This window comes from Loxodonta africana, chromosome 3 (assembly GCF_030014295.1).
Source record: "Loxodonta africana isolate mLoxAfr1 chromosome 3, mLoxAfr1.hap2, whole genome shotgun sequence".
Classification (NCBI taxonomy): Eukaryota; Metazoa; Chordata; class Mammalia; order Proboscidea; family Elephantidae; genus Loxodonta; species Loxodonta africana.
In genome coordinates, this window is record NC_087344.1 from 67793756 (window position 1) to 67818213 (window position 24458).

General features: G+C 47.1%; 2 protein-coding genes across 6 annotated transcripts in view; both read left to right on the forward strand.

The window, feature by feature from the left end:
• Window positions 1-706: 706 nt before the first annotated feature.
• TMEM39B (transmembrane protein 39B) overlaps window positions 707-24458 on the forward strand; it is a 43539-nt gene continuing 19787 nt past the window's right edge. Inside the window, exons 1-9 of one of the 4 annotated variants that reach the window (XM_003415280.4) lie at window positions 707-839; window positions 2448-2574; window positions 3265-3484; window positions 4038-4121; window positions 4449-4603; window positions 9627-9963; window positions 11256-11443; window positions 14894-15014; window positions 16665-17032. In XM_003415280.4, the coding sequence (XP_003415328.2) occupies window positions 836-839; window positions 2448-2574; window positions 3265-3484; window positions 4038-4121; window positions 4449-4603; window positions 9627-9963; window positions 11256-11443; window positions 14894-15014; window positions 16665-16907 (1479 nt within the window). In that variant the 5' untranslated portion in view covers window positions 707-835 and the 3' untranslated portion in view covers window positions 16908-17032. Of the gene's footprint in view, window positions 840-2415; window positions 2575-3264; window positions 3485-3840; window positions 3924-4037; window positions 4122-4448; window positions 4604-9626; window positions 9964-11255; window positions 11444-14893; window positions 15015-16664; window positions 20751-24458 lie in introns of those variants that run through there. The other 3 variants (XM_064281637.1, XR_010321360.1, XM_023554477.2) reach the window with 3 other exon arrangements.
• KPNA6 (karyopherin subunit alpha 6) overlaps window positions 20192-24458 on the forward strand; it is a 58371-nt gene continuing 54104 nt past the window's right edge. Inside the window, exon 1 of one of the 2 annotated variants that reach the window (XM_003415458.4) lies at window positions 20192-20301. In XM_003415458.4, the coding sequence (XP_003415506.2) occupies window positions 20298-20301 (4 nt within the window). In that variant the 5' untranslated portion in view covers window positions 20192-20297. Of the gene's footprint in view, window positions 20302-20638; window positions 20751-24458 lie in introns of those variants that run through there. The other variant, XM_010595159.3, reaches the window with a different exon arrangement.

Genomic DNA, 24458 nt, shown 5'->3' on the forward strand with positions numbered 1-24458 from the left:
AGGTGAACATTACTAGCCTCACTGTAAATAACAAGATTTCAAGGCTTGGCAATGGCCACAGACAGCATGCGAACTAAGGTGATGGCAGTGAGAAAGGAGAGAGTCAGATGTGAGAAATATTAGGATCAGCACACCTTGATTAAAGGTTGTATGTGGGGCTGAGGGAAAAGAGAAAATGACTCCCAGTGTGGACTGGGGTGGGCCAAAGAGCAACAGGGCCGAAGACAAAGATGAAAGCCGAATTAGAGTTGAGTTTGAGGTGTTTGTGGGCCCCTTGGAAACCCTGGTGGCCTAGTGATTAAGAGCTACGTTTGTTAACCAAAAGGTCGGCAGTTCAAATCCATCAGGCGCTCCCTGGAAACCCTATGGGGCAGTTCTACTCAGTCCTGTAGGGTCGCTATGAGTCTGGGTTTGGTGGGCTACTTAGGGTGGTGAAGGAAGGCAGCTGGAGACAGACTATCTTGGGCAGGAACGGAGAAGTGGTTCCGGGCCCTTTCCTCGGGCCTGAATAGATGCTGGGAGAGAGCAAGCAAGAGAAGGGCAGGAGGTGGATTCCCCTCCCTCATGGGTATCTTCAGCAGTAGCAGCAGGAAGGGAGTGGGGGGACCAAAGGACAAAGAGCGCGCAGGCACCGCCTTTGTCCTGGCGGCCCCTTTAAGAAGCGCGCTCCCAGCGTCTAGCCCGCCTTGTATGCAAATTTAGCGGCGAGGCGGGAGCGCGCGGCTGATACCCGGGGACTGGGCTGCGGCGGTTAGTCCTCTCCCGGCCGCCGTCGCCTCCGACATATTGCCCGCAGGAGCTGCGGCGGCGAAGCGGAGAGCGCCGGGGGGAGGAGATGGGTGAGCAGAACGGCCAGGCTTGGCGCGGGGACGAGCGGGCGTGGGGGTCAGGATGGCCGTGCTGCGAATTGCTGCCCCACGCGGACAGGCGCCTGACCAGGGGAGGGGGAAGGGATGCGGGAGGAGACGGGACCCCGCCCCCTCCTGTCGTTTGCGGGGTGGGGCTCTGTTGTGGGGGCGGGACATTAGGGCGTGGGCGGAGCTTCTAAAATGAATTGGGCCTGTGGGGGCTTGAGCTTTGGTGAGGACCTGTTCTTCAGGGCAGGATGCGGCAGCCGGGTTTTCGTCGTGGGGGCGTGGCCTTAGTGCTATGGGCGGAGCATTTGGGCTGTAGGCGCTTGTGGTGGGCGGCGAACTTTGTGGGCTGTAGGACCTTAGCTATAGGCGGTGGGCCGGGGGGCGGCCTTATGGACTAAGGGATTCCATTCTGGAGCGGTGCCTCTGGGCAGAGAGGGTTTTTATAGGCCTGTGGGCAGGGTTTCTGGGCTGACAGTTCTGTGTAGGCGGGTCTTCTGGGTTGAGGGGTTTTATGTGGGTGCGAAGCTTCTGAAGAGAAGAGGTGGGTGCGGGCAGAGCTTCTAGATTGAGTGTGCTCCCGAATTTAATAAACGGAATATAATAGTGTATGAACAGAGCTTCTGGTCTAGGGGATTGCTCCTGGACAAGTACTGTTTGGAGACTTGTGTGGGAAAAGCTTCTGAACTGAGGAGCGAGGGCACGGGGAAGTGGAGGCTGCTGTGCATCTGTGAAGGGGTGTGAACAAGATTGTAATTTTGATTAGGAGCTAGGGTGGTACTAAGGAGTTTTGTGCAAGGTGGAACCTGGGGGCTTGGACTACACAACTAAGTCTAGGGAAATAGTGGGTCTGTTTTGAACCCACATACTTGACTCTGTGCTCAGGCCCACTGAGTACCCATTGAGCTGGATCTTGGGACTCTGGAAAAAAAAGCTATCTCAAGACTACTCAGAATTGTAAGCCACCAGAAACTTGTAGTATCTGGATGGGGCTCTGTGCCCACCAGAGCTGAAAGCATAGGACCCAGACCCCAGGACTGCTTGTGACGCAGTGTAAGCTCAGTTTCCTAATTTGTGAAAACCTACCTTTCATTCACTTCTCAACATATACTTATTGGACACTTACTTTATGCTGAACACTGTGGTAGCAGACCCAGCAGTGAAAAAGACAGATAAGGTTACTGACCTCACAGACCTTCCATTCTGGTAGCAGAAACAGAGGATAAATATGTTAGCAAATGAATAAGTGAGATAATTTCACAGAGTGAAATGCTATGGGGGAAGAAGGAAATAGGATAGGGGGTGATGTGCGCAGCTACTTAAAAAACTGCAGTTAGGGAAGGGCTCTCCACACAGAGGGTATAGCAAATGCAAGAGGTAGCAGCCAGCTTAGCTTGCTGAGCAAAGAAGCCAGGATGGCTGCAGTATGGGGGCAAGGCAGAGAATGGTAGTCAGGGGCCAGATCATAGGCCCCGATGAAAATTAAATGATAAAATGAGCCACCAAGTAACTGGTAGCCAGTATCATTGTTGTTATTCTTGGTATATGATATGCCCCTCAGCTTGAGGATCTGCCTTATGTTGAGCCCCACAGGAGGACGAAGAGGTCCCAACAGGACATCCTACTGTCGAAATCCACTCTGCGAGCCAGGATCCTCAGGGGGCTCTGGTGGGGGCCACACCTCCAGTGCCTCGGTCACCAGTGTCCGTTCCCGCACCAGGTAAACCACCTTTCTGTCTCTTGCCTCTCACTGTGGGCTCACAGGGACACTGTGAACAAGACTCTGGTTGGGCTCCAGGATGAGATACCCCAGATGTCCGGTGCAGGCCTAGAGGCAGTGAACAGCAGAAAAGATCCAGAGTGAACTAGCTGAGGGTGGTCATTTGGACAGAAGCAGTGGGATAAGCCCAAAGGCCTGGGTTCTAATTACAGTTCTGCTCCTGATTTGCTAGTGGCTTGGACAAGCTGCCTGTCCTCTCTGGGCTTCTTTTTCCTTATCTGTAAAATAATCTAATAATTCTTTCCATCCTGGGACTGTTGGAAGGTCTGAACAAGATTAAACCCAAACTCACTGCTGTTGAGTTGATTCCAACTCATAGTGACCCTATAAGTCAGGGTAGAACTGCCCCATAGGGTTTCAAAGGCTGAGATCTTTACAGAAGCAGGCTACCACACCTTTCTCCCGAGGAGTGGCTGGTGAGTTCGAACCACCAACCTTTTGGTTAGCAGCCAAGCACTTTAACCTCTGCGCCATAGGAAGAGGCTTTGTTGGCTTTTTTGGCAGGAGTAAGAGGACTCTGTCCTTGCCATGAGCTACTTTTCTGATCCTACCCCCTAATCTTGTGCCCCAGAAACCTTTCCTGGTAGGTACTCAGATCAGCTTCTGATGTTGTTCCCTCCCCACCTCCAGGAGCAGTTCTGGGACGGGCCTCTCCAGCCCCCCACTGGCCACCCAGACGGTCGTGCCCCTGCAGCACTGCAAGATCCCTGAGCTGCCAGTCCAGGCCAGCATTCTGTTTGAGTTGCAGCTCTTCTTCTGCCAGCTCATAGCCCTCTTCGTTCACTACATCAACATCTACAAGACAGTGTGGTGGTATCCGCCCTCCCACCCACCTTCCCACACCTCCCTGGTAGGTGTCCAGCCAGAGTCAGCTGTGTATGTATGGGTGTGACATTTGGTCTCACTATAAACTATCAAGCACCCCTGTGTGCCTGGTCTCGTGCTAGGTATGGGAGGTGTAGAAGGAATAGGAGAGTGACGATTCCTGAATGTTTCCTAGTGTGCCCAGTACCGTACGAGGCATTCTAAGGGCAACACAGATTTTGCCTAAAGGAGCTTAAAAGTCTTAAGTCCTGTGGGAGATGAACTGTGTGCATACATGAGTGTTTTAAGGGGTGGACGGAGCTCTGTGCAGCAGGAGAGGTGCAGGGACAGGGCCCGGGTGATCAGAATAAGAGAGCTCACACACCACTCTCTTATCCCCAGGGACTGTCCCACTTCCCTCCTCTGGGTCCTGTTCTACTCCTCTAGGTACTTTCCTGGCCTGACTCAGCTGGAGGCCTATGAAGGTTAGAGAGTGGGGACAGTCCCTGTGGAAAGGACTGGGCAGGGGGAGGTGGTTGTTAAAAGCCGGTGTGTGGGCAGGGGGCCTGCTTGACCCCCAGGCCTCTGCCCTCTGACAGAACTTCCACCTGATCGACTTCAACTTGCTAATGGTGACCACCATCGTTCTGGGCCGCCGCTTCATTGGGTCCATCGTGAAGGAGGTGATTGGGTCCTAGAGGCTGCCTGGGGATTATGGGACTCCCCTTTCCCCCTGGGGTGTCAAGGAGACACCCATATGCCCAGCCCTTCAACTCTGAAGCATTTTCTTGGGGCTCCCTTTGGACTTGGTTGAAGAACATTTCTCACATCCCGTCAGCTCTTGGAGTGTACTAGACTTCAAGGAGAAGGATTTGCCTTGCCGGGTTCTGCCCAGCCTGCTGTCCCACTTTTCCCTGGGTGGGACCACAAGTCATGCTGGGTGGTATTTGGGCACAGCCCCTTCAGCCTCCATCCAAGACCCCATCCCATCCTATCTTGCCCTGACCCAGGCTTCTCAGAGGGGGAAGGTCTCCCTCTTGCGCTCCATCCTGCTGTTCCTCACCCGATTCACCGTTCTCACGGCAACAGGCTGGAGTCTGTGCCGCTCCCTCATCCACCTCTTCAGGACCTACTCCTTCCTGAACCTCCTGTTCCTCTGCTATCCGTGAGTACCCCTCACCTCCCCATTCCCTGCCTAGCACCCAGCCCCTGACCTCTGCCCTGAGTGTGGCTGGGTCAGCAGGCCCCCAAATTGGGAAAACTCATGGGCAGGGCAGCAGCAATATCCCCTCACATTGTCAGACGACATCCCTGTGAGATCAGGATGATTAGCCTTCTTTTGCAGGAGAGGAAACTGAGGTAGCATAATTTACCCAATGTCCCACCCAGGGGGAATGCAGAACAGGACTCAGATCTCAGTATTTATCCCAAAGGATAGATCTATCCTGAGGGAAATGCACAGGTTCATCTCTGTCTCTTCCTTTCCCCCCTCTCTGGTTCCTAATCTTCCTGTTTCTCTCTTGTGTGTCTCAGTGTTTGTGTAATCTCCTCCGGTGTGTCCTCTGGGGCTGTGTGCCTGCATGCGTGCATGTCTCTATGTGACTGTGCGTGAAGCGCGTGTGTGTGTCTGTGTCTGTCTATCTTTGTGTCTGTTTTACTCATTCCTTCCTTTTTGCCAGGACTGATTGTCCTTTTCTGGCCTAGAATCAGGGTGGGATTTGGCGAGGCATCCTGCTGGCTGCTCCTGGATTAGGCTCTTGGCTGCCTGACATTAGCAGTCATTTCCCAACCCCTGAGCTTTCTGATTTATGAGCTTCCTCAGGCTGGGCCAGCCCTGTCCCTGGGAAGTTTCACAGCTAGACTCTCCTCCCTTTCTATTCTGGATGACCAAAAGAGCATAGGCATGGGTGCCCCATCACACTTGCTTCAGTTTTTTTTCTTATATCTAGTTTTTCATTATAAAAGTGGTATATGTGTCTTATAAAAACATGAAACTTTACAGAAATTTTAACATGGAAAATGAAAGTCCCAGGTAATCCCAGTCCCCCAGGAAACCATTATTTGCAATATATCCTTCCAAATTTTTTTTTTGTGTAAGTACATACACATTTTTTAAAACAAAAACGGGATCATACTATGCACGATGCTAAACAGTTTACAGTGTCTTTTATATAATCAGTATCACTTGGATGTCTTTTCATGGCAGTATATATAATTCTGCTTCATTTGTTTTAATGGTCTCTGTAGTATTCCATTATATAGATTTTTCACAATTTGCTCTATTTGTCTTCTACTGGCGGACTTTTGAGTTATTCCTAGCTTTTTGTTATTTAAAACAATAAGGCAGGGAACATTCTTTTGCACATTTGTCCAATATTTCTGTACAGCAGATTCCCAGAAGTAGAATTACAGCACCAAAAGGTATGTCTATTTACATTTTTTATAAATATTAACAAATTGCCCTCCAAAAAGGTTGTACCAATTAATATTGTCAACAGTTGCCTTAATTTTACACTTTCTGGTTATTACCTGATGAGTCCCCATTTCCTTGAATACAGGTATCACCCAATGTTCATATTTTTCTTTTTATTTAAAAATTTTTATCAATATCATAGAAATTCATTGTAAAAAATCAAGTCCAGTAATGCTATAAAGCTTCCAATGAAAAGTAGTAGCCTACAACCCCACCCTTCAGATTTTTAGTCCTACTTCTTAAAAGCATTCTCTTTCACTATTTACGGCTTTAAATATTTTTAGCATTATCTCCATAATTCTAGCATCCTTATACCTTTATTTGTTCTTTTTAAAATTTTGTTTTTGGATTTTATAATTGGATAATAAGTTTACATAGTTAAAATTCAGGTGGTATAAAAGAATATAGAGTGAAAAAGTCTATCCTGATTCCTATCTCCCAGCCACCCAGTTTCCCTTTCAAGAAGTAACCACCAGTGTTTCCATCTTCTTGTGTATCCTTCTGGAAATAAATGTTCTATGCATATTTAAGCAACTCGCCCCCCGCCCCCCGCCACACACGTATACACACAGATTCTCTGCAATGACAGATGAATAGTTAGCTCACTCTCCCATCCTTACTCCTCCCAGTATTTGAGGCTGGTACTATTTTTAGTTCATCTATTGGTTATCTTTGTCATTAATATAAGTATATCTCAATTTCTTGTTCTATCTAGACAGTATCTTGAAGATATTAGGAACCTTATCCATCTACCTTTCCTTCTTCCTCCTCTCACTTCCTGGCATCTATACTTTAATATTGTTAAGTTTGACATTCACATTTTTCTATATAACCACTTTAAAGTTTTCCATTCTTCATCTAAGTCTAATTTTAAAAATTAAAAATCAGTAAGTAGCCTTGATATTATTATGAGTATGACTACCATTCACTGCAGGGCCAAGTAGTGTGCATAGGTAACATTCCTTCTCTGTAGTTACTGAGTTACAATCTTGAACCTCTTAGAAAAGAATGTTCCTAGTCTCAAGGTCAAATGGTTTCTCTTTTCTTACATTCCATCAATTGCTTAAAATCATGTCACATTTTAGTTTGCTTCATATTTAGATTGTAACTTTTCTTATACAGCTTTTTATTTTTATTTATTTTTTGGAGTTTCTAATTGCCTGTCTTTTTTCTTGTTGACAAAAGAATGATGGGCCTTCAACATATCCTCAAGTTTATCCAGCCTCTCAATCATGCTACCTGTTGCCTGGAGTCCATTTTTTCCCCCAAAGACATCCTTCCTGGAGCCCTCCATCCTCCTGCTCCAGTCTGGTGGTTACTCTTTAGGCCTGGTGTACATCTCTCAGCCTGGGACTTCCCTTTGCTGCCCTTCTGGGTTGGATCCACTGTTTCCTGGATCCCATGTCTTCTTCTTTCTTGGTTTTCTCACTTATTTTGCTGGAGTACATTATCAGGTAATTTCCTTAACAATGGGTATGTGGGAGGTATATACACTGCAAGAACTTGCATGTTAAGAAATGTCTTTATTCTGCCCTCATACTTAATTGATGGTTAGGCTGAATGTAGATATCTAAGTTCAAATTCATATTCCCTTAAAATTTTGAAGATGTCCTGTTGTCTTTAGCATCCAGTATTGCTAGTGAGAAATTTGACGCTAGTATTCTAACTCCTTTGTAGTGACTTGTTTTTTTCTTTCTGAAAGCTTTTAGGAGTACTGTATCTTGATTATTTGAAATTTCTCAAGGTTGTGTCTGGTGTAGAACTTTTTGTGATTCATCCTATCATTACTCTAGAACTTTTTAAACCTGAGATTTGGGTATGTCTTCAGCTCAGGGAAATTTTCTTCTATTATTTCTTTGGTAATATCTTCCCCTCCATTTTTTCTAGTCTTTCTTTCTGGAATCTCTGTTCATCAGATGGTAGAACTCATAGACTAGTCATCTGTTTTCTCTTATATTGTCCTTCATATTTTCCATTTCTTTCTTTTTCTCTCTGCTTTGCTTTCACAGAGATTTCAACTTTATCTTTCAGCTTTTTTATTGAGATTTTTTTCAGCCATCTTATTTTCATCTCTAAGGCCTCTTCCTTGTTTTCTGATTGTTCTTTTCTCATAACATCCTGTTCTTGTTTTAAAAGTGTCTTATGTTCCTTCAGTTGCTTCAAAAGCTACCGGGGTCAGCTTTTCTGTTTCATGCTGGTTTGCCCCAGTATAGTTAGTTTCTTCAATTGTGTGTTTATATTTAAGAATGAAGGACTGAGTAGCTGGAGTCCATTTTCTTTCCCTCTGGCTTTGTGTAAGTGGGTAAGAGGTTTGACTGAGAGTTCTAAGAACAGTACATAGGCAGGGCACACTGATTGGCAAGCTTTACTTTAGAATGAGTGGATTAGGTGCTAATTGCCAAGTTTTGGGCTCCTAAAGGCCAAAAAAAAAAAGAAAATTTTTTTTTTTTAAAGGCCAGGTAGAGGGGGGCTGTTACTCTAGATGTCTCCATTGAAACCAGTGCCGTTGACTCAATTCTGATTGCCTCCATTAGAGACCCCAATTCTCTTCAGTTTATTCAGTTTCTTTAGAGAAGAATCTGTTAGGTGGGTTGTATGAGGTAAGTAGGGGAATAATGGGACTGACTCTTCTAAGTAAATACAGATCTTTATTTAATCCCATTTGTTCTGCCCTGCTTCTCTTTTCTACGCTCTATTGAATCCGCCCACTTCAAGGCAGATTCTGTCTGGGATCACTCTGAACAGAGAAGCTCCCACCCCTCCCGTAGGCCTCTCATAGCATGTTCGAGACCTATGCCACTTAGTGTAGTAGCTACTAGCCACCTGTGGTTATTGAACACTTGAAATAGGCTAATCTGAACTGAAATATGCTGTAAGTGTACAATATATACCAGAATGGGGAATGTGGGTAATGTCACTGAATTGTACACTTAACAGTAGTTGAAATGGCAAGTTTTTTGTGGTATATATCTTACCAGAATTAAAAACAAAAAAAAACTCATAGATTTAAAAAAAAAAAAAAGTTTTCATTAGTACCAAAAAAAGTAAAATATCTAAATAAATATTGATTACATGTTAGTACGATAATATGGATATATTGAGTTAAATAGAATGTAATACTAAAGTTAATTTCATCTTTTTTTTTTAATGTAGCTACTAGAAAATTTTGAGTTACACGTGTGGCTCACATTATATTTCTATTGGACAGCACTGCTCTAGATGATGGCTTCCCCTCATCTCTCAATGTGTTTTGATCTGCTCTTTAAATTTGTTCAAATCACTTGCATACTAATGACTCCCACTCCCATTCTCTTTGCTGATATGGATTTATTTTCTACTTTTATACTGTCATGTCTTGCGTGGAGGGGATGGGAGGAAATTACCATCTTGCATGTGAAGTTCCTTCTAACTTCTAGCCTGTCAGAGTAGTCATTTTTCTGCTTAGTTTAATTCACTGTGAAGGAAGGGACTTGACCCTTGCTTCCTACTGTATTCCCAGTGCTCAGCACGATGCTTAGCACACACTCAATGCTAATACATGTGTTGAATGACTGACCATTGGATGGGAAGATGGAAGAATGGAAGGATGAGTAAATTCTCCCCTCTCAGCAGCCTGGAGAGCTGAGGCCCGGGGAGGGAAGATTTTCCCCCAGCGGCCGAGGATTGAGTCTTGGCCCATGGGCAGGCCTGCCCTCACCGCCATCTTCTCCAGCAGGTTTGGGATGTACATTCCGTTCCTGCAGCTGAACTGTGACCTCCGAAAAGCAAACCTCTTCAGCCATATGGCCTCTGTGGGACCCCGGGAGGCAGTCAACAGCCTATCTCGGAGCCGGGACTACCTGCTGACACTGCGGGAAACATGGAAGCAGCACACACGGCAGCTGTATGGCACAGAAACCATGCCCACCCACGCTTGCTGCCTCTCTCCCAGCCTCATTCGTAGTGAGGTGGAGTTCCTCAAGATGGACTTCAACTGGCGCATGAAGGAAGTGCTTGTCAGCTCCATGCTGAGTGCCTATTATGTGGCCTTTGTACCTGTCTGGTTTGTGAAGGTATGTTGCTCAGTCCAGCGAGGGAAGGGGCTTGTGTCTGCCTGGGGCCCCATCCTGCTGTCTGCCTCACGTGAGCCCTCCTGCTTGCATAAACAGCTGCCATTTTTTGTGGGATTTCCCATCTGCTGTCCTCTGGTGGGCTAGAGTGACTACTGTCTCCATTTTAGGCTCCTTGAAAGGAAGTGACCTACCCAAGGCCACCCAGGCATTGAGGAGGACATGGCACTGGTGTTCATAATACTTGATAACAAAGAGCAGTGACTTCATATTTCACTGTGGCTGTTTTAGCATGTCACAGTGTCCCGCTTTATCATTAAGGGGGAACCAGGATTCATCCAGATCTGAATGACTCCAAAAGCCTTTGCTCACTTCCTTTGCTTATATGGCCTCCTGGGAAGTACCTCCTCAGTTGACAGTAGGCTTGAAACACTTCTGTAAGGATGAACTGTACTGAGTGATTAGAGTGTGAGAAGACTTAATGTCTTTTGAGCACCTGCGATGTGGCAGGAGCTTTCACATGTATTATAACTCTCCTACATGTCAGTAGTGGTTAAGTGCTACAGTTGCTATCCAAAAAGTTTGGCAGTTCAAATTCACCAAGCCCTCCTTGGCAACTCTATGGGGCAGTTCTGCTCTGTCCTATAGGGTCACTATGAGTCAGAACCGACTCGATGGCAACAGGTTTTTTGGTTTTTTAACACCTCTCAAGGAGTCCTGATGGCACAGTGGTTAAGCACTTAGCCACTAAAAGATCAGTTCATATCCACCAGTCACTCCACAGGAGAAAGATGTGGCAGTCTGCTTCCGGAAAGACTTCAGCTTTGGAAACTTATGAGGCAGTTCTGCTCTGTCCTATAGAGTTGCTATGAGTTGAAATCGACTTGATCGGAGTGGGTTTGGTAACGCTTCCCAGAGGTAGTTAGTGATTGCTGTTACCCTTGTTTGACAGGTGAAAAAACTAAAACAGAGAAGTTAAATGAATTGCCCAAGGTCACAGAGCTAATAAGCAGCCGTGAGGATTTGAACTTGGGTCTCTTATACTCCAAAGTCTGTTCTCTGGCTCAGAGTGGGGGCAGCTGGAACAATTTTTCTTTGTAGGAAATAGACTAGAAAGCACAGAGTATGAGTCCGTGATTAAGCCTTCCTTGTTAGATCTTTGATCTTTCATTTCAGGCCACCCTGATGTTTTACCAGGGCTGTCCTGACTCCCAGGGCAGGTAGAATGAGGGCAGGGAAGGGGAGTGAGGCCTGCATGGGGGTCCCAGGCCTCACCCACCTCCCACCACCCCCAGAACACACATTACTATGACAAGCGCTGGTCCTGTGAGCTCTTCCTGCTGGTGTCCATCAGCACTTCAGTGATCCTCATGCAGCACCTGTTGCCTGCCAGCTACTGTGACCTGCTGCACAAGGCTGCTGCCCATCTGGGCTGCTGGCAGAAGGTGGACCCAGCACTGTGCTCCAACGTGCTGCAGCACCCGTGAGTCTCCCCACCCCACCCTGTTCTGCCCAGTCCCACCCCTCCTGGTCAGGATCTGAAGTCACTCGCCCGCTCACTCATAATTCATTCGTTCAACCAGCGAGTCAGCAAATAGTTATTGAGCCTGTCTTGTATGCTAGGCCTTGTGTCCATAGTAAAGTGTGGCAGGGCTCAAGATGGACATGTTCCCTGTCCTTGGATAACTTGCCTTGTACTGGAGATAGGGAGGGGGCAGGCAGAGGATTCATGGACTCATTAACTGTCTCATTCACTGACTCGTTTTTCACTCATTGACTTGCTCAAGTATTCTTACATTCCGTTACTCCTTCTCTCACATGCTCACTCATCCATTCAATCACTTACTGTTTCAGCAGACGTTTACTTTCACCTATTCCATACCAAAAAGGAGCCCTGGTGGTGCAGTGGTTAAGCACTCAGCTGCTAACTGAAAGCTTGGCAGTTCAAACCCACCAATCACTCCATGGGAGAAAGATGTGGCAGTCTGCTTCCATAAGGATTTACAGCCTTGGAAATGGGGTGGTCCTACCCTGTCCTATAAGGTTGCTATGAGTCAGAATTGACTAGATGGAAATGGGTTTGTTTGTTTTAATCCATATCAGGCCTAGTGCTATGTATTGGCAAAGGGCTTGGACTTTGACCTATAGGCAAGGGGAGCCATAGAGGGTTTTGAAGTGGAGGGATCGTTCCAAGGTATGCTTTAGAAACCTCAGTCTGGCGACAGGATATGGCACTGTTTTCTACTGATGGTGAGCCCTAGCCAGAGGAGGAGGGCCATAGGGAAGAAATGACCAAAATGAGAACCTTAATGAGTTTACAGGTAGTTGGGGGAGATAGCCATGTACACAAATAGGATGGTGGGGTGGTGGGGGAGAGGCTTAGCCACAGGATGCACCCAAAGCAGAAACAAGTAACCCTGCTCAGGAGCCCTAAGGTGTTAGGCTGTCCTCTTCTCAGCCTGGCTCATCCTTCGAGGGTGCCCAGCATTTCTACAACCCTTCATTTCATCACAGTGCTTTTCATCCCAGGTTATATAGTTTTTCTGCCTATATTCCCCCATTACACTGGAAGCTCCTTAGAGCCTCATCAAGACCCCGGGACAGGTAGAATCAGAGCGGGGTGGGGCCCAGCACAAGGACTGGCAGAGAGGAGGCCCCTAGGTCAGTTTTATAGAGATGGGTCTACCCAGGGGAGCAGAGATGCAAAGGAAGGCCAGAGGCCAAGCCTTCTCCTGGTGTTTGTTCTCCATGCCAATCAGGGCCCCTTTCAGGCTCTGACCAGGTGGTCCAGGAAAGGAATGTGCATTGCTGAATGGGCAAAAAGGTGGCTTGGCTAAACCTCAGGCTCTGAGTGTAGGGAGGAGTAGAAAAATAGAACGTTGTTAAGTATGAAGATAAACCTGTCCATGACTCATCATGGTCCTCAGATGAGATCCAGGCTCTTTTGCATGGCTTCCCAGCTGATGAACTGGGTCCTGTCAGCTTTTCCTGCCTCTTTCATGCCACACCCCACCTTAACCTCTGCTTCAGCCAGACTAAACCTCTTCAGGTCAAGCACTTTTGTATCCTGGCTTTTGCACATGATGTACCTTCTGCCTGGAATGCCCTTTCCAGTCTTCATTTCTTGGCTAACTTCTATTTGTCTTCTAGCGCTTTGCTTCCTCCAGGAACACTTCCCTGACCACCCAGCATGGGTTCAGTGCCCCTCCCTTATGCTCCCAACCAAAATAAAACCAGTTGTCATCAAGTTGATTGTGACTTGCGGATTCCTCATGTGTGCAGAGTAGAGCTGCTCCGTAGGATTTTCAAGGCTGTGACCTCTCAGAAGCAGATCACCAGGCCTTTTTTTCGAGGCATCTCTGGGTGGGTTCAAACTGCCAACCTTCTGGTTAGTAGTTGAGTGCTTAACCATTTGCACCCCACAGGACTCCTCTTAAGCTCCCACAGCCCCGATAATTGTGCTTAACACTGTCTGCTGGGTTTGCGTAGTTACTTACCTGTCATTCCAGGACTAAATTGTTCCTGGAGGCCAGTGTCCTTGCTCATTAAGCACGCAGAGTCTCTTCATTCCCAGCAGAGTAACGTCTGGCTTATAATAGGCACGCAGTACATTTTTTTGTGAGTGTATAGTTTTTTGTTTTCTAAGTACAATTCACGTAGAATGAAATGCACAAATCTTAAGTATAACAATTCTTTGAATTTATACACCTGTGTAACCCACCTCCAGCCCCTCAGAAAATGTCCTCGTGGCTCTTCCCAGTTACCCCCTAACTCTGAGACTAGCACCTTTCTGCTTTCTTTCACTATAGGATAGTTTTTCTGTTCTAAAACTTTGTATAAATGGAATCGTACAGTAGATAATCTGTGTCTAGCTTCTTTTTTTCAGCATATTGTCTGTGAGGTTCATCCATGCTGTTGCATATAACATGATAAGTACTTGTTGAATTAATTAGCAAGGCAGGGGTATGGGATTGAGAAAGGGTTGCTTACAGACTGATTTTCAACCCTCTGGCCCAGGAACCTTGGGGTTCCTGGGAGTTCTCACAAAACATTGTAAGAAAGAGCTCACTGGTCCCACCACCTCCTTCTTCCGGCATACGCTCACCAGGCCTCTTTGTGTCAGGCCTGTGGCATGCTTGAGGACGCAGGGATGAACTGAACACACTCCTTTTTCTCAAGAGCTCCTAGCCTAGTAAGGGACACAGACAGAGAAATAAGTAAATGACAAAACGCTGGAGAAAGTGAACTAGTAGCAGGAAATTCAGGAACAATTGAAGAATGTTGAACTCTGTGGGGAGTTTGAAAAAGGCTTTCCGGAGGAGCCTAGGCTTTGAAAGATGAAAAAAGAGCTTACTAGAAGGAGAAGGCAGCAATCAGGAAGGGCAGACCAGTGGAGGGAGCAGCTTATGCAGAGACATGAACAGTACAGTGTGCTAGAGGAACGAGAATCAGTCTGCATGGCTTGCGTATGAGCTGTGTGGTAGGGATTGTGGGGAGGCCACACAGGGCCTCAGAGGCTATGCTGGAGAGCCTGGACCTGACCTCAAGGGCATTGGGAAGGCTTCAGAGGGCTTTAAGAAAAGGAAGGGTCAGGTTCAACTTGGTATTTCACAAAGATCACTCAGGTAGCTGTGTGGCAGACTGATGGGAGGCTAGAGGTGAGGCGACTAGATGAAGAAAATGCACCCAGAGAGGCACAAGGTTTGCTTGACAATCCCTCAGACGTTAGTGATAATCCAAGACCTTTTGACTCCTAATGCAGTGAATTTCTTATGACTCTTACCATTAGAGGCAACTGGGACACAGAAAAGTCACTGTGTCTAAGGGATAGAAATGGGAGTAGAGTCCTGGTGGTCACCCCCTGCCCGATCTTCTGGTATGCCCTTTTATTATTAAGCTGGGGGTAAGGGGTACTGTTGGGCTGTGCCTCCAGGTGGACTGAAGAATGCATGTGGCCGCAGGGGGTGCTGGTGAAGCACAGCAAGAACGTCTACAAAGCAGTCGGCCACTACAATGTGGCTGTCCCTTCTGACGTCTCCCACTTCCGCTTCCACGTGAGTCTCCTCCCCCTGGGCCTGATCTAGAGGGCATGAAGATCAACAGGCAGGAAGGTGATGTCATAGCGAGAGAAAGGTTCCTAATGCATGATCCCCCAAGCTATTTTGGAAGACAATGCACGCATGCAGCACAAGGACAACCATACAAACGATCACTTAATAACTGTAGCTCCCTTGGTAGTAGCAGATCTTTCAAAACATTGGGTGGAGAGGGAAGAAGATGAGACAGTAAAAGGAACAGTTCTTGGTAGTAAAAACAACAACTATAATCAGTGCTTATTTTGTGCCAGGCACTGTGCTAAACACTTCCCATGCCTCCTCCCATTCAGTCTTCACCAGAACCTTTGTGAGAGAAACACCATGGCTGTCTCCATTTTCAGATACTGGGATAGGCTTGGAGCCCTGGTGGTGCAGTGGTTAAGTGTTTGGCTGCTAACCAAAAGGTCAGCAGTTCAAATCCACCAGCTGCTCCTTAGAAACCCTATGGGGCAGTTCTCCTGTCCTATAGGGTCACTATGAGTCGGAATCGACTCGACGGTAATGGATTTGGTTTTGGGTTTGGGAATAGGCTTAGAGAGTTTAATTCGTTCAGGGGTGCCTTGCTGAGAAACTTGGGTACTGATGACTTATGGGCCCAATACTATTGAAAGGGCTGCTCAAAACCATCTAGGCTAGTGGCCTTCATTTTATCTTACTATAAAAATTATTTTTTCCAACCCAGTCATAGCCCGGAGTCCAAACATCATGGCACTGCTCTATTTGAATGGTCATACATTATCCACTTTGCTTCCTCTTCACCCCTGCTGTAGCCCCTAAGGAACCTCCCTGGAACCTGGGGCTATAAGGAATACAGTATGAGAAATCACTGACCTGGGTTGATAGCTTCGATTTATAGAAGAGAAACCTGAGGCCCAGGAAGAGAAAGGACTTGCCCAAGGTCCTGCAGCCCGTCAGGTGCAGAGCTTGGCCTGGCATCCAGGTCTCTATGTCAGCTCCTATTTCCTGCCACCTCTTCCCCCATACTGTAAGCAGTTCTTAAGGTTAAGGTTTAGGTACCTTGGCCGCCACAGAATCAAGACCCCGAGACAACTGAGTACTCTTTTGAACTGATCAGAAATATTTTTTGAGTCTCTCCACTCTACCTGGCCCTGTAAACACCAGGTAAGAGTGAGACGTGGCCATGCACCTTGGAAGCTCCTGGCCTAGCTGGGAATGCTACACGTGAAGTTGTGGGTAACTCAAGCTGCAGAGTTTACAATAACTTTCCATGCCTGTGTCATAAGATTCTTAATTGTTGAGGCTTGACAATAACTCAGGAGGATCACGTATTAATATGTACTGATCTTAGACTAGAAAAGGAATTTGAGAGGGATAAGACCTCTCAAAAAAGGCTTCCTGGAGGAGGTAGAAGTTGACTAGGAATTTGAATGACTTATCTGGGAAACGGCAGTCCTAGCAGAAGGAACATCCAAAGAAAGGCAGATGAGGTGGCAAAGTCCAAGTCCGATCCTACAATGTCTTCCTTCCCATCCAGGTTTGCATGGTGCCCCTTTATTTGTCCCCTTTAGTGGCCCACCAAGAACCCTCAGCCTAGAGACAGGTTTCTGGAGCATTTCTTCCAGCCCATGCCCACCCTCTCCTGGGCAGTTCTTTTTCAGCAAACCCCTACGGATCCTCAACATTCTCCTGCTGCTGGAGGGTGCTGTTATTGTCTACCAGCTCTACTCGTTAGTATCCTCTGAGAAGTGGCACCAGACTATCTCACTGGCGCTCATCCTCTTCAGCAACTATTACGCCTTCTTCAAGCTGCTGCGGGACCGACTGGTGTTGGGCAAGGCCTACTCGTACTCGGCCAGCGCTCAGAGGGACCTGGATCACCGGTTCTCCTGAGCCCCAGGGCGGCCCCAGGGACATCACCCAGGCTTCAGCTTCAGACAGGGGCTCCCTGGCAAGGGGCTGTTGGGGAGGTTTGGGCGGGGGACAAAAAAAAAAAAAAGCAGACAAAAAAAAACAAATCCACCAGAGCTTTGTATTTTTGTTACGTACTGTTTTCTTTCTTTGATATTTGATGTGATTATGAGGAAAAAAAAGTCCTATTTTTATACTCCCAACAAGCCTGTGTCCTGTGGTTCTTTCCCTTTTTCCTGCCTACCAGGCTGAGAGCAAAGGTGCAGGATTCCTGGCTGAGAAGCCCCACGTGTGGCTTCTGGGCCCCAGTGGGCGCTGCCTCCTCCATTGGAAGAGGAGAGGAGGCACCAGAGGGCATGGTACCAGGGATAGCTGCCACTTCCTGAATTCTTGCTGTCTAGCAGATGCTGCTTTATATGTATTTCAGGCCTTGTGTGATCTCACTTTTATGACAACCCTAGGAGGTAAATGGCACTCCTGTAGATGAGGAATGGGAACTTAGTTTTAGTGGCTTGTCCAAAGTAACTCAGCTAGGTAAGGTAAAACTAGGCAAAACAAACAACAACAAAACTCTGAAAGATCAAGCTACTGTCCTAGCAGAATGTGATGTCCTGATTCAGCATGCAGTCACTGGGCCCCTGCTCTGTGCCAGGTGCTGTGGTAGATGGTGAGGATGCCAGGACAGAAACAAGCAAGTCATACTACACTGTGATGAGTACAACTGGTACAAGGTACAGAATAACAGGAGAGAGTACTTAATGCTCTGTGGGCTTCTTGGAGGAGGGGATAGTCTGAGTTGTATTAGCCACTTCCTAAGCGGAGAAGAAAGGAGCCTTGGTGGCACAGTGGTTAAGAGTTGGGCTGCAAACCAAAATCTCAGCGGTTGGAACCTACCAGCCCAGGAGAAAGATGTGGCAGTCTGCTCCTGTAAAGATTACAGCCTTGGAAACCCTATGGGACAGTTCTACCGTGTCCTATAGGGTGGTTATGAGTCAGAATTGACTTGATGGCAATGGTTAACAGGTGGAGAAGAGGGGGGAGGCATTCCAAGGAGAGGAAAGGGCACATGCAATAGCAGAGATTTGCGACATCTGGTGTGTTGGGGGAAGGTAAGCAGAGCGAGCCTACAGCAGAAATGATAAGGAAACGGGACATAGATGGGGTGGGACTGGAGAGGTTAGCAAGGGCTGGATCAGGAAGGGCGGGGAACCCTAGGTCAGGGAAAGTGTGTGAGCAGGTGCTAGAGTGGAAACAAAACTGCTTGGAGGTGACCTGGCTCCTAGGGGCATAGGATGGAGAGTTCAGGGGCTGGGAGGAGGGAAGACAGTCATTGCCACTCTCATCTATTAAGGCCACGTTCCCTGAGCCCTTGTTAGCCTTTGGCTGCAAGGTACCCAGATGAGTTCACAGTACTGTCTGGGAGACGAACTCCTTAACAAATATTTTGGGTGCCTCTGGAACAGATAGATGAGAAGATACTGTCCCTTCCATAGATGACTGGAAGAAAAAGACACCTTATAAGCGAATCAGAGAGGTAAGTGCTGAGGCAAACATGCATCCGGGGCTCTGGGGAAGCACAAGGAACAGATGCTCTGACTGTTGGAAACAGGCTTCTCAGAGGAAGTGAAGTTTGAATTGGTCTTGAAAGTGTGTAATAGTTCACCACAAGGTCAAGGGAGGGCATTGCATTCCAAGCAGAGGGGACAGCATATGCAAAAGTACAAGAAAAATAAAAACAAGCATATTTGAGGAAAAGTGAGTGATTACAGTTGAAGCCTGGGTTGCCTGGTGGGAGTGGCCCGAGAAGCCCATAAAGGCCCATCTGTGTGCCAGATTGAAATGTTTGGGCATTACCTAAGTAGGAAGGTGCTGAGCAGAGGAGGGACACCACCACCAGTTGCCATCAGGTAGCAACCCCGTGTGTGTCAGAGTAGAACTGTGCTCCATGTGGTTTTCAATGGCTGATTTTTCAGAAATAGTTGGCCAGGCCTTTCTTCCCAGGCAGCTCTGGGTGGACCGCAACCTTTTGGTTAGCAGTGAAGTGTGTAAACCATTTGTACCACCCAGTGACTCCAAAGAAGTGATAGCGGTAAGGTAAAAGCAGAGGGAAGATGTCTGCTTTTCAGGAGATGGGGGTGGGAGCCGTAGAGCCTGGAGGCAAAAGACCAGTAAGGAAATTGGCAAAATACACCTGGAGAGAGTGATGAGGTCTGACCTTGAGCAGTGGGGCAGGAAGAGAAAGATAGCACTTCCTTTTCTGAGCCCAAGTCCTAGAGTTTATCTTTTGAGTTGTTTCCCTTAATGAGCAAGTCAGAGAACTAGAGCTGGCAATTTGTGTGACAGGCCCTGGGGACCAGCTATCATGTTCCTCATTCTGCTTCCAAAAAATAGAGCTACCTCCTGAAACCAGTGACTTGAAGACATAGCCTGCCTGTATATGTGTTGAAGTGAGGGACAGAACTGGCATGTCATTTTGCAAAAGGGAGGCCTAATATGAACCAGCCATAAATTCCATGAATTCAAAAGGCACATGAACACTCAGAGCACTCATCTGTAAAACGGGTGGTCATATCCCTTGCTCTGTGTAACTCAGCTGTTCCATTCATTCGTGTATTCGGTGATTAGTCATGTGCCAGCTACTGTGCTAGGTGCTGGGAATATAGTGGTGAACAATACAGAACTGACTCCTGCCCTTAGAGAGCTTGCTGTAGGGATAAATTAAATAATGATTGGGAAATCACTCTGCCAACTATAAAGCACTGCACTGGTCTAAATGTTTTTCTACTTCTTATCTCCCATTAAGACTGCAATCTCAACTAGGACTACCTGTGGTAGGCTGAGTCAGAAAACCTGGCTTTGGTCTTGACTTCTTCATTTCCCTATCTCTATTTTTTTTTATATCCTTAAGCAAGTCACTTCCCCTTTCTGGGCCTCAGTGTTTTGTAAGATTGAGATGATTCCTTATTCATGTCTATCTCAGGGTCTATGACTGGCTTTAACTGTGAAAGGAAGGGATTAGTTTCTGAAAGAGGAGACTTCACTACAAAGAGGAAATAGTAGCAGAAAAAGTTGAAAACACCGAGGCACGCTTAACTTTTCTAAGTACGTTTGCTTTCCAGTCTTTCTCCACCCACTCCTTTCATATTCTATCCCTGTTCCCCACCTTTAGTAGCTGCGGTCACTTTAAGTATGCGCCTTCTACATAAACGCGGCAGTGGGGCGAAGATTGCGTTTCATCCCAGGGTTGACTGCTAAGTGGTTTGTCCATTTCGGGCTGCCGTCCTGCAGGTCCGCCATATTGTCTGCTAAAGCTACCGCTGGAGCTGCCGCCGCTACCGCTGCCGCCGCCGAGTCGGAGCGAGCGGAGCCGCGATGGGTTAGTAAGGAAACCAGGCAATTGTGGAGTCGAGCTGAGGTAGTCTCGGGGCTAGGTGTCTGGCGAGAGCCTGTCTCTGGTCTGCAGCGGCAGTCTGAGGCCTCAGCAAATAGGTTTGAGGGGAGAAGCTTGGGCGGGAGTGCCCCTCAGGCTAGTTTGGGGCCGGGCTAGGGCCCGCGCGGGGAACTGTCTTCTGGGCTGGTTCTGGGAACACCTTGACACACCTGGAGCCCCCACGTGGTGGCCCCCGGCTGGGGTCCACGCTTTCCCGAGGACTAGAAAGGGGCCGACCCCCCGTCTGCGCGAAGACTGGGGCTGAGGGACGGGCTCCAGTGGCAGGCCCGGGAGGCGCTAAGGGAGCCCTCTCCCGGCGTGTGTTTGGCCGACGCGCTGCTTGACTGGAATCAGTGGCGTCCCTGAACTCGGAGGAATCCTCCCTACGTCGCGTGGTAAGGTCCTCTGGAGAAGAGAAGCCAGGCTTACCAGCTGCAGCCCAGTAACCAGGGCAGTCAGGCGAAGGGCAGCTTGGGCCGCTGAAGGCCGAGAGAACTTGCCGAGCCTCGGCGGAAATGGGGTGGTTCGAGTGGGCTCAGAGTGACAGCCCTCGGTGTGGTAGAAACGATAAGCCAGTGCCTCGTGAGCAGATTCAGGTCGGAGACTTCAGGTTTCTGGACCCGACTCTGGTTAAGAGAAAAGGAGCTACCTGTTGCTTTTTCTGAGGGGCTCCGGCTGGCAAGGCCTCTGCTCAGAAGTCTTTGGAATTAGAAACAGAATCAGCAGTGGTATCGCTTCTCCAGCGCTAAAACTATTAGATTTGCTAAGCCCTTCCTGTGCGCAGGCACTGGTCTGATTACTGTACGTGTTTTACTTTATTCGCACACCTTAATGAGATAGGTACTACCGTTACTTCTGTTTTACAGATGAGGTAACTGAGGCTTAGAGAGGTAAAGTAATTTACCCAAGGTCACACAGGCTGAAACTAGTGATCGGTCACCCCAGAGCAGTTTATAACTGCTGTTCTTTATGGCCTGGCCCTCTAGTGGTTGGGCTGGAAGAAGGGGAAAGCAAGCTTTCAACCTGAAGCTAAGTTCGTAAAGGTGTTTTTTTGCTTGTGCTTTAGCCTGAAGGAAGAAAGGAGCCCTGGTGGAGCAGTTCAGCTGCCAACTCAAAGGTTGGTGGTTCAACCTACCCAGTGGCTCTATGGGAGAAAAGACCTGGCAATCTGCTTCTGTAAAGATTACAGCCTAGAAAACCATATGGGGCAGTTCTACTCTGTCACCTGGAGTCACTATGAGTCAAAAATCGACTCGACAGGACCTGACAACAACAGTAGTCTGAAGGAAACTGAAAAACTCCGGAATGAATTGCTAACCCCAACTATCTGGGGGCTCAGTGAGATTCTGCATTATTTTGTGAGATTCTGCATTGTTTTGTAAGATTCTGAGGAAACAAATTGTTCCCTTGAGCTGGGAGACAATGACTTTAGAATCAGGTGGTATTTATAATCTGGCCTGCCACTTCCAAGCTCTTATCCAGGGAAGTCATTTAAATGTTAAATGCAGCAACACGTATTGAAAGCATCTAGCAGAGTCCACAATAAATGTTATTTTCCTTTCCTGGTCTCTAGAATGGGTGTGCTGTCAAGGTGTTTGAGGATTAAACAAACTAATAATGTACAGTGCTTGGGGCCTAGTAAGCATTCTCTAAGTGTCAGACTGATCTTTTTCCATCTTCAGTGATGTTTGTTCCTTTCCCTTAAGCACTCTGGTTTCCAGAATCCTCCATCAAGTGATAGGACTGTCTTTGTAACTGAAGGTTTGTATCAGCGAAAAACTTTTAGGGGTTTTTATGTTATAGACCGAGTCTGTGGGTGGCGCAAACAGTACAGGGCTCAACTACTAACTGAAAGGTTGGATATTCAAAAACCACCCAGAGGAGTCTCAGAAGAAAGGCCTGGTGACCTGCTTTCGAAAGGTGACAGCCTTGAAAACCCTGTGAAGTCAGTTCTGCTCTGCAAACATGAGGTCACCATGAATTGGAGTCAACTTGACGGCAACTGGTTGTGTCATAGAGTTTGTATTGGCCTTCAATTTCAGGTACACTGATGACTCAGAAAGAACGAGCTGATGTTTAGTTTATTAAGCTCAGTAAAATAAACTTTATAGAGATTTACCCAGTTTTTACAGATGAAGACGCTACCTCAGAAGATAATACTTCGAGTAAGCAGCAAAGCCAAGAGTGAGATACTTATCCATTTTGTTGCACCATAAGCCTCTCAGAAGACTGAAGTTGTAAGGTAAAGTTAGTCCTTTTCTGGTAGACTAGGAGATGCATTTTCTTCAGTGCAGCAACAAAACCTGATCAAGGTCCTGAAGCGGGATTTTTAGCCTAGAGCTAGGTTGTTGTTAGCTGTCTTGGAGTGGGCCCCTGACTCATGGCAACCCCATACACAGTGGAAAGAAACACTGCCTGGTCCTGCACCATCCCCATGATCAGTTGCTCTGTAAGGTTTTCATTAGCTGCTTTTTGGAAGTAGATCACTAGGCCTTTCTTCCTAGTCAGTCTGGAAACACCACTGAAACCTGTTCAGCATCGTAGCAACACAATCCACCGCTGACAAATGGGTGGTGGCTGCACATGAGGTGCATTGCCCAGGAATTGAACCCAGGTCTCCCCCTTGCAACGTGAGGATTCCACCAGGTTACCTCCCCTCTTCCCTCCAACTCCATCTCCTGTACTTCTCCCCCAGCCCACCTTGTGTTTTTTGGCTAACCTTTGTACCTTGGGGTGAAACCTAGTGTGAGAAACACATAATCCTAACATCAACTCCCCAGTTATCCCCATTTTACAAATGAACACACGGAGGCTTTAGTAGATTAGGTGACTTATGCAAGGCTGGTGATCTAGGCCCTTTGGGGTTCTACCCCCACCCCCATGATTCCAGAGCCCACTATATTTTACTTCCTCTCAGGAGTACTCTCTTAGAGCTCAAACCTATGTCCTATACGGTTTTTCCTGTGCTAAAAGTTCACTAGCCTTAACAGACCTTTGTAGTGATTTCACTGCCATTAGGAGCCCTTTGGGGTTGATGTTGCAGCTCTGGAGTTACTTTCTGACCCTCCTCAGCAGAGACCACAACCTCTGTAGGCTAAGGCACTGGTTGTCTTACCATTCCTATCATCTTGCTAATAGGGAATCTGGCAGCCTGCTTCTGGGGAAGTCTGGCTCCTCCCCAGCCCCAGGGGTAGGTCTTGATTAATCTAAAACTCTAAACCAGTCATTGTAATTCTGTCTCCTTAGCCAGTGATTGATTTAGGCAGGTACCTACGATGCCCTTTCTGGCTAATTAACTAGATATGAAGGGAAGCCTGGGGTACTCCTGGAGAAGTCTTCCTTATTTGAAAGAGATTTTCTACCTTTTATTATATTATTATTTTTGCCAGATTGTATTTTAACTCAGGTTTTACAAAAGTGTGAGCGTTAAAAAAGAAATAGGAAGCTATAACAATGTTAGCCAGCATTAAAATACAGAGCTTGCTATGTGCTAGGTACTTTGGACATGTTATCAGGAGGGACCAGTCCCTAGAGGACATCATGCTTGGTAAAGTAGAGGGTCAGTGAAAAAGAGGAAGACCCTCAAGGAGCTGGATTGACACACTGGCTACAACAATGGGCAGAAACAGTGATTGTGAGGATGGCGCAGGACTGGGCAGTATTTCGTTCTGTTGCATATAGGGTTGCTATGAGTTAGAACCAACTCAGCAGCACCTAACAACAACATGTGCTAGATATTCTTCTAAGTACTTTATGTATTAACTTATTTACCTCTTAGATTCTCATGTTATAATTGAGGAAACTGAAGCACAGAGAGGTTTAGTAACTCGCCCACTGTACTTGGAAGATCCATTTAGGAAGCATGGTTCTAGCCAAAGTATGGGCTATTGACGGCTGTGGTCTGCTTTTAGAAAGCAAAGAACTCTTTCCTACTCTGAAACACTATTTGCACTTGCTACCTGAAATTTATTAGTAATTTTGGAATCATGAGGCAAAATTTATAAATAGGACAGGTAGTTCTGAGGTTGAGGGTGAAGTCAGCCATTGGGGGTGAGAGTAGAGAAGTTGGAAAGAACCTGACTACTTCACGATGTTTTTTGAAC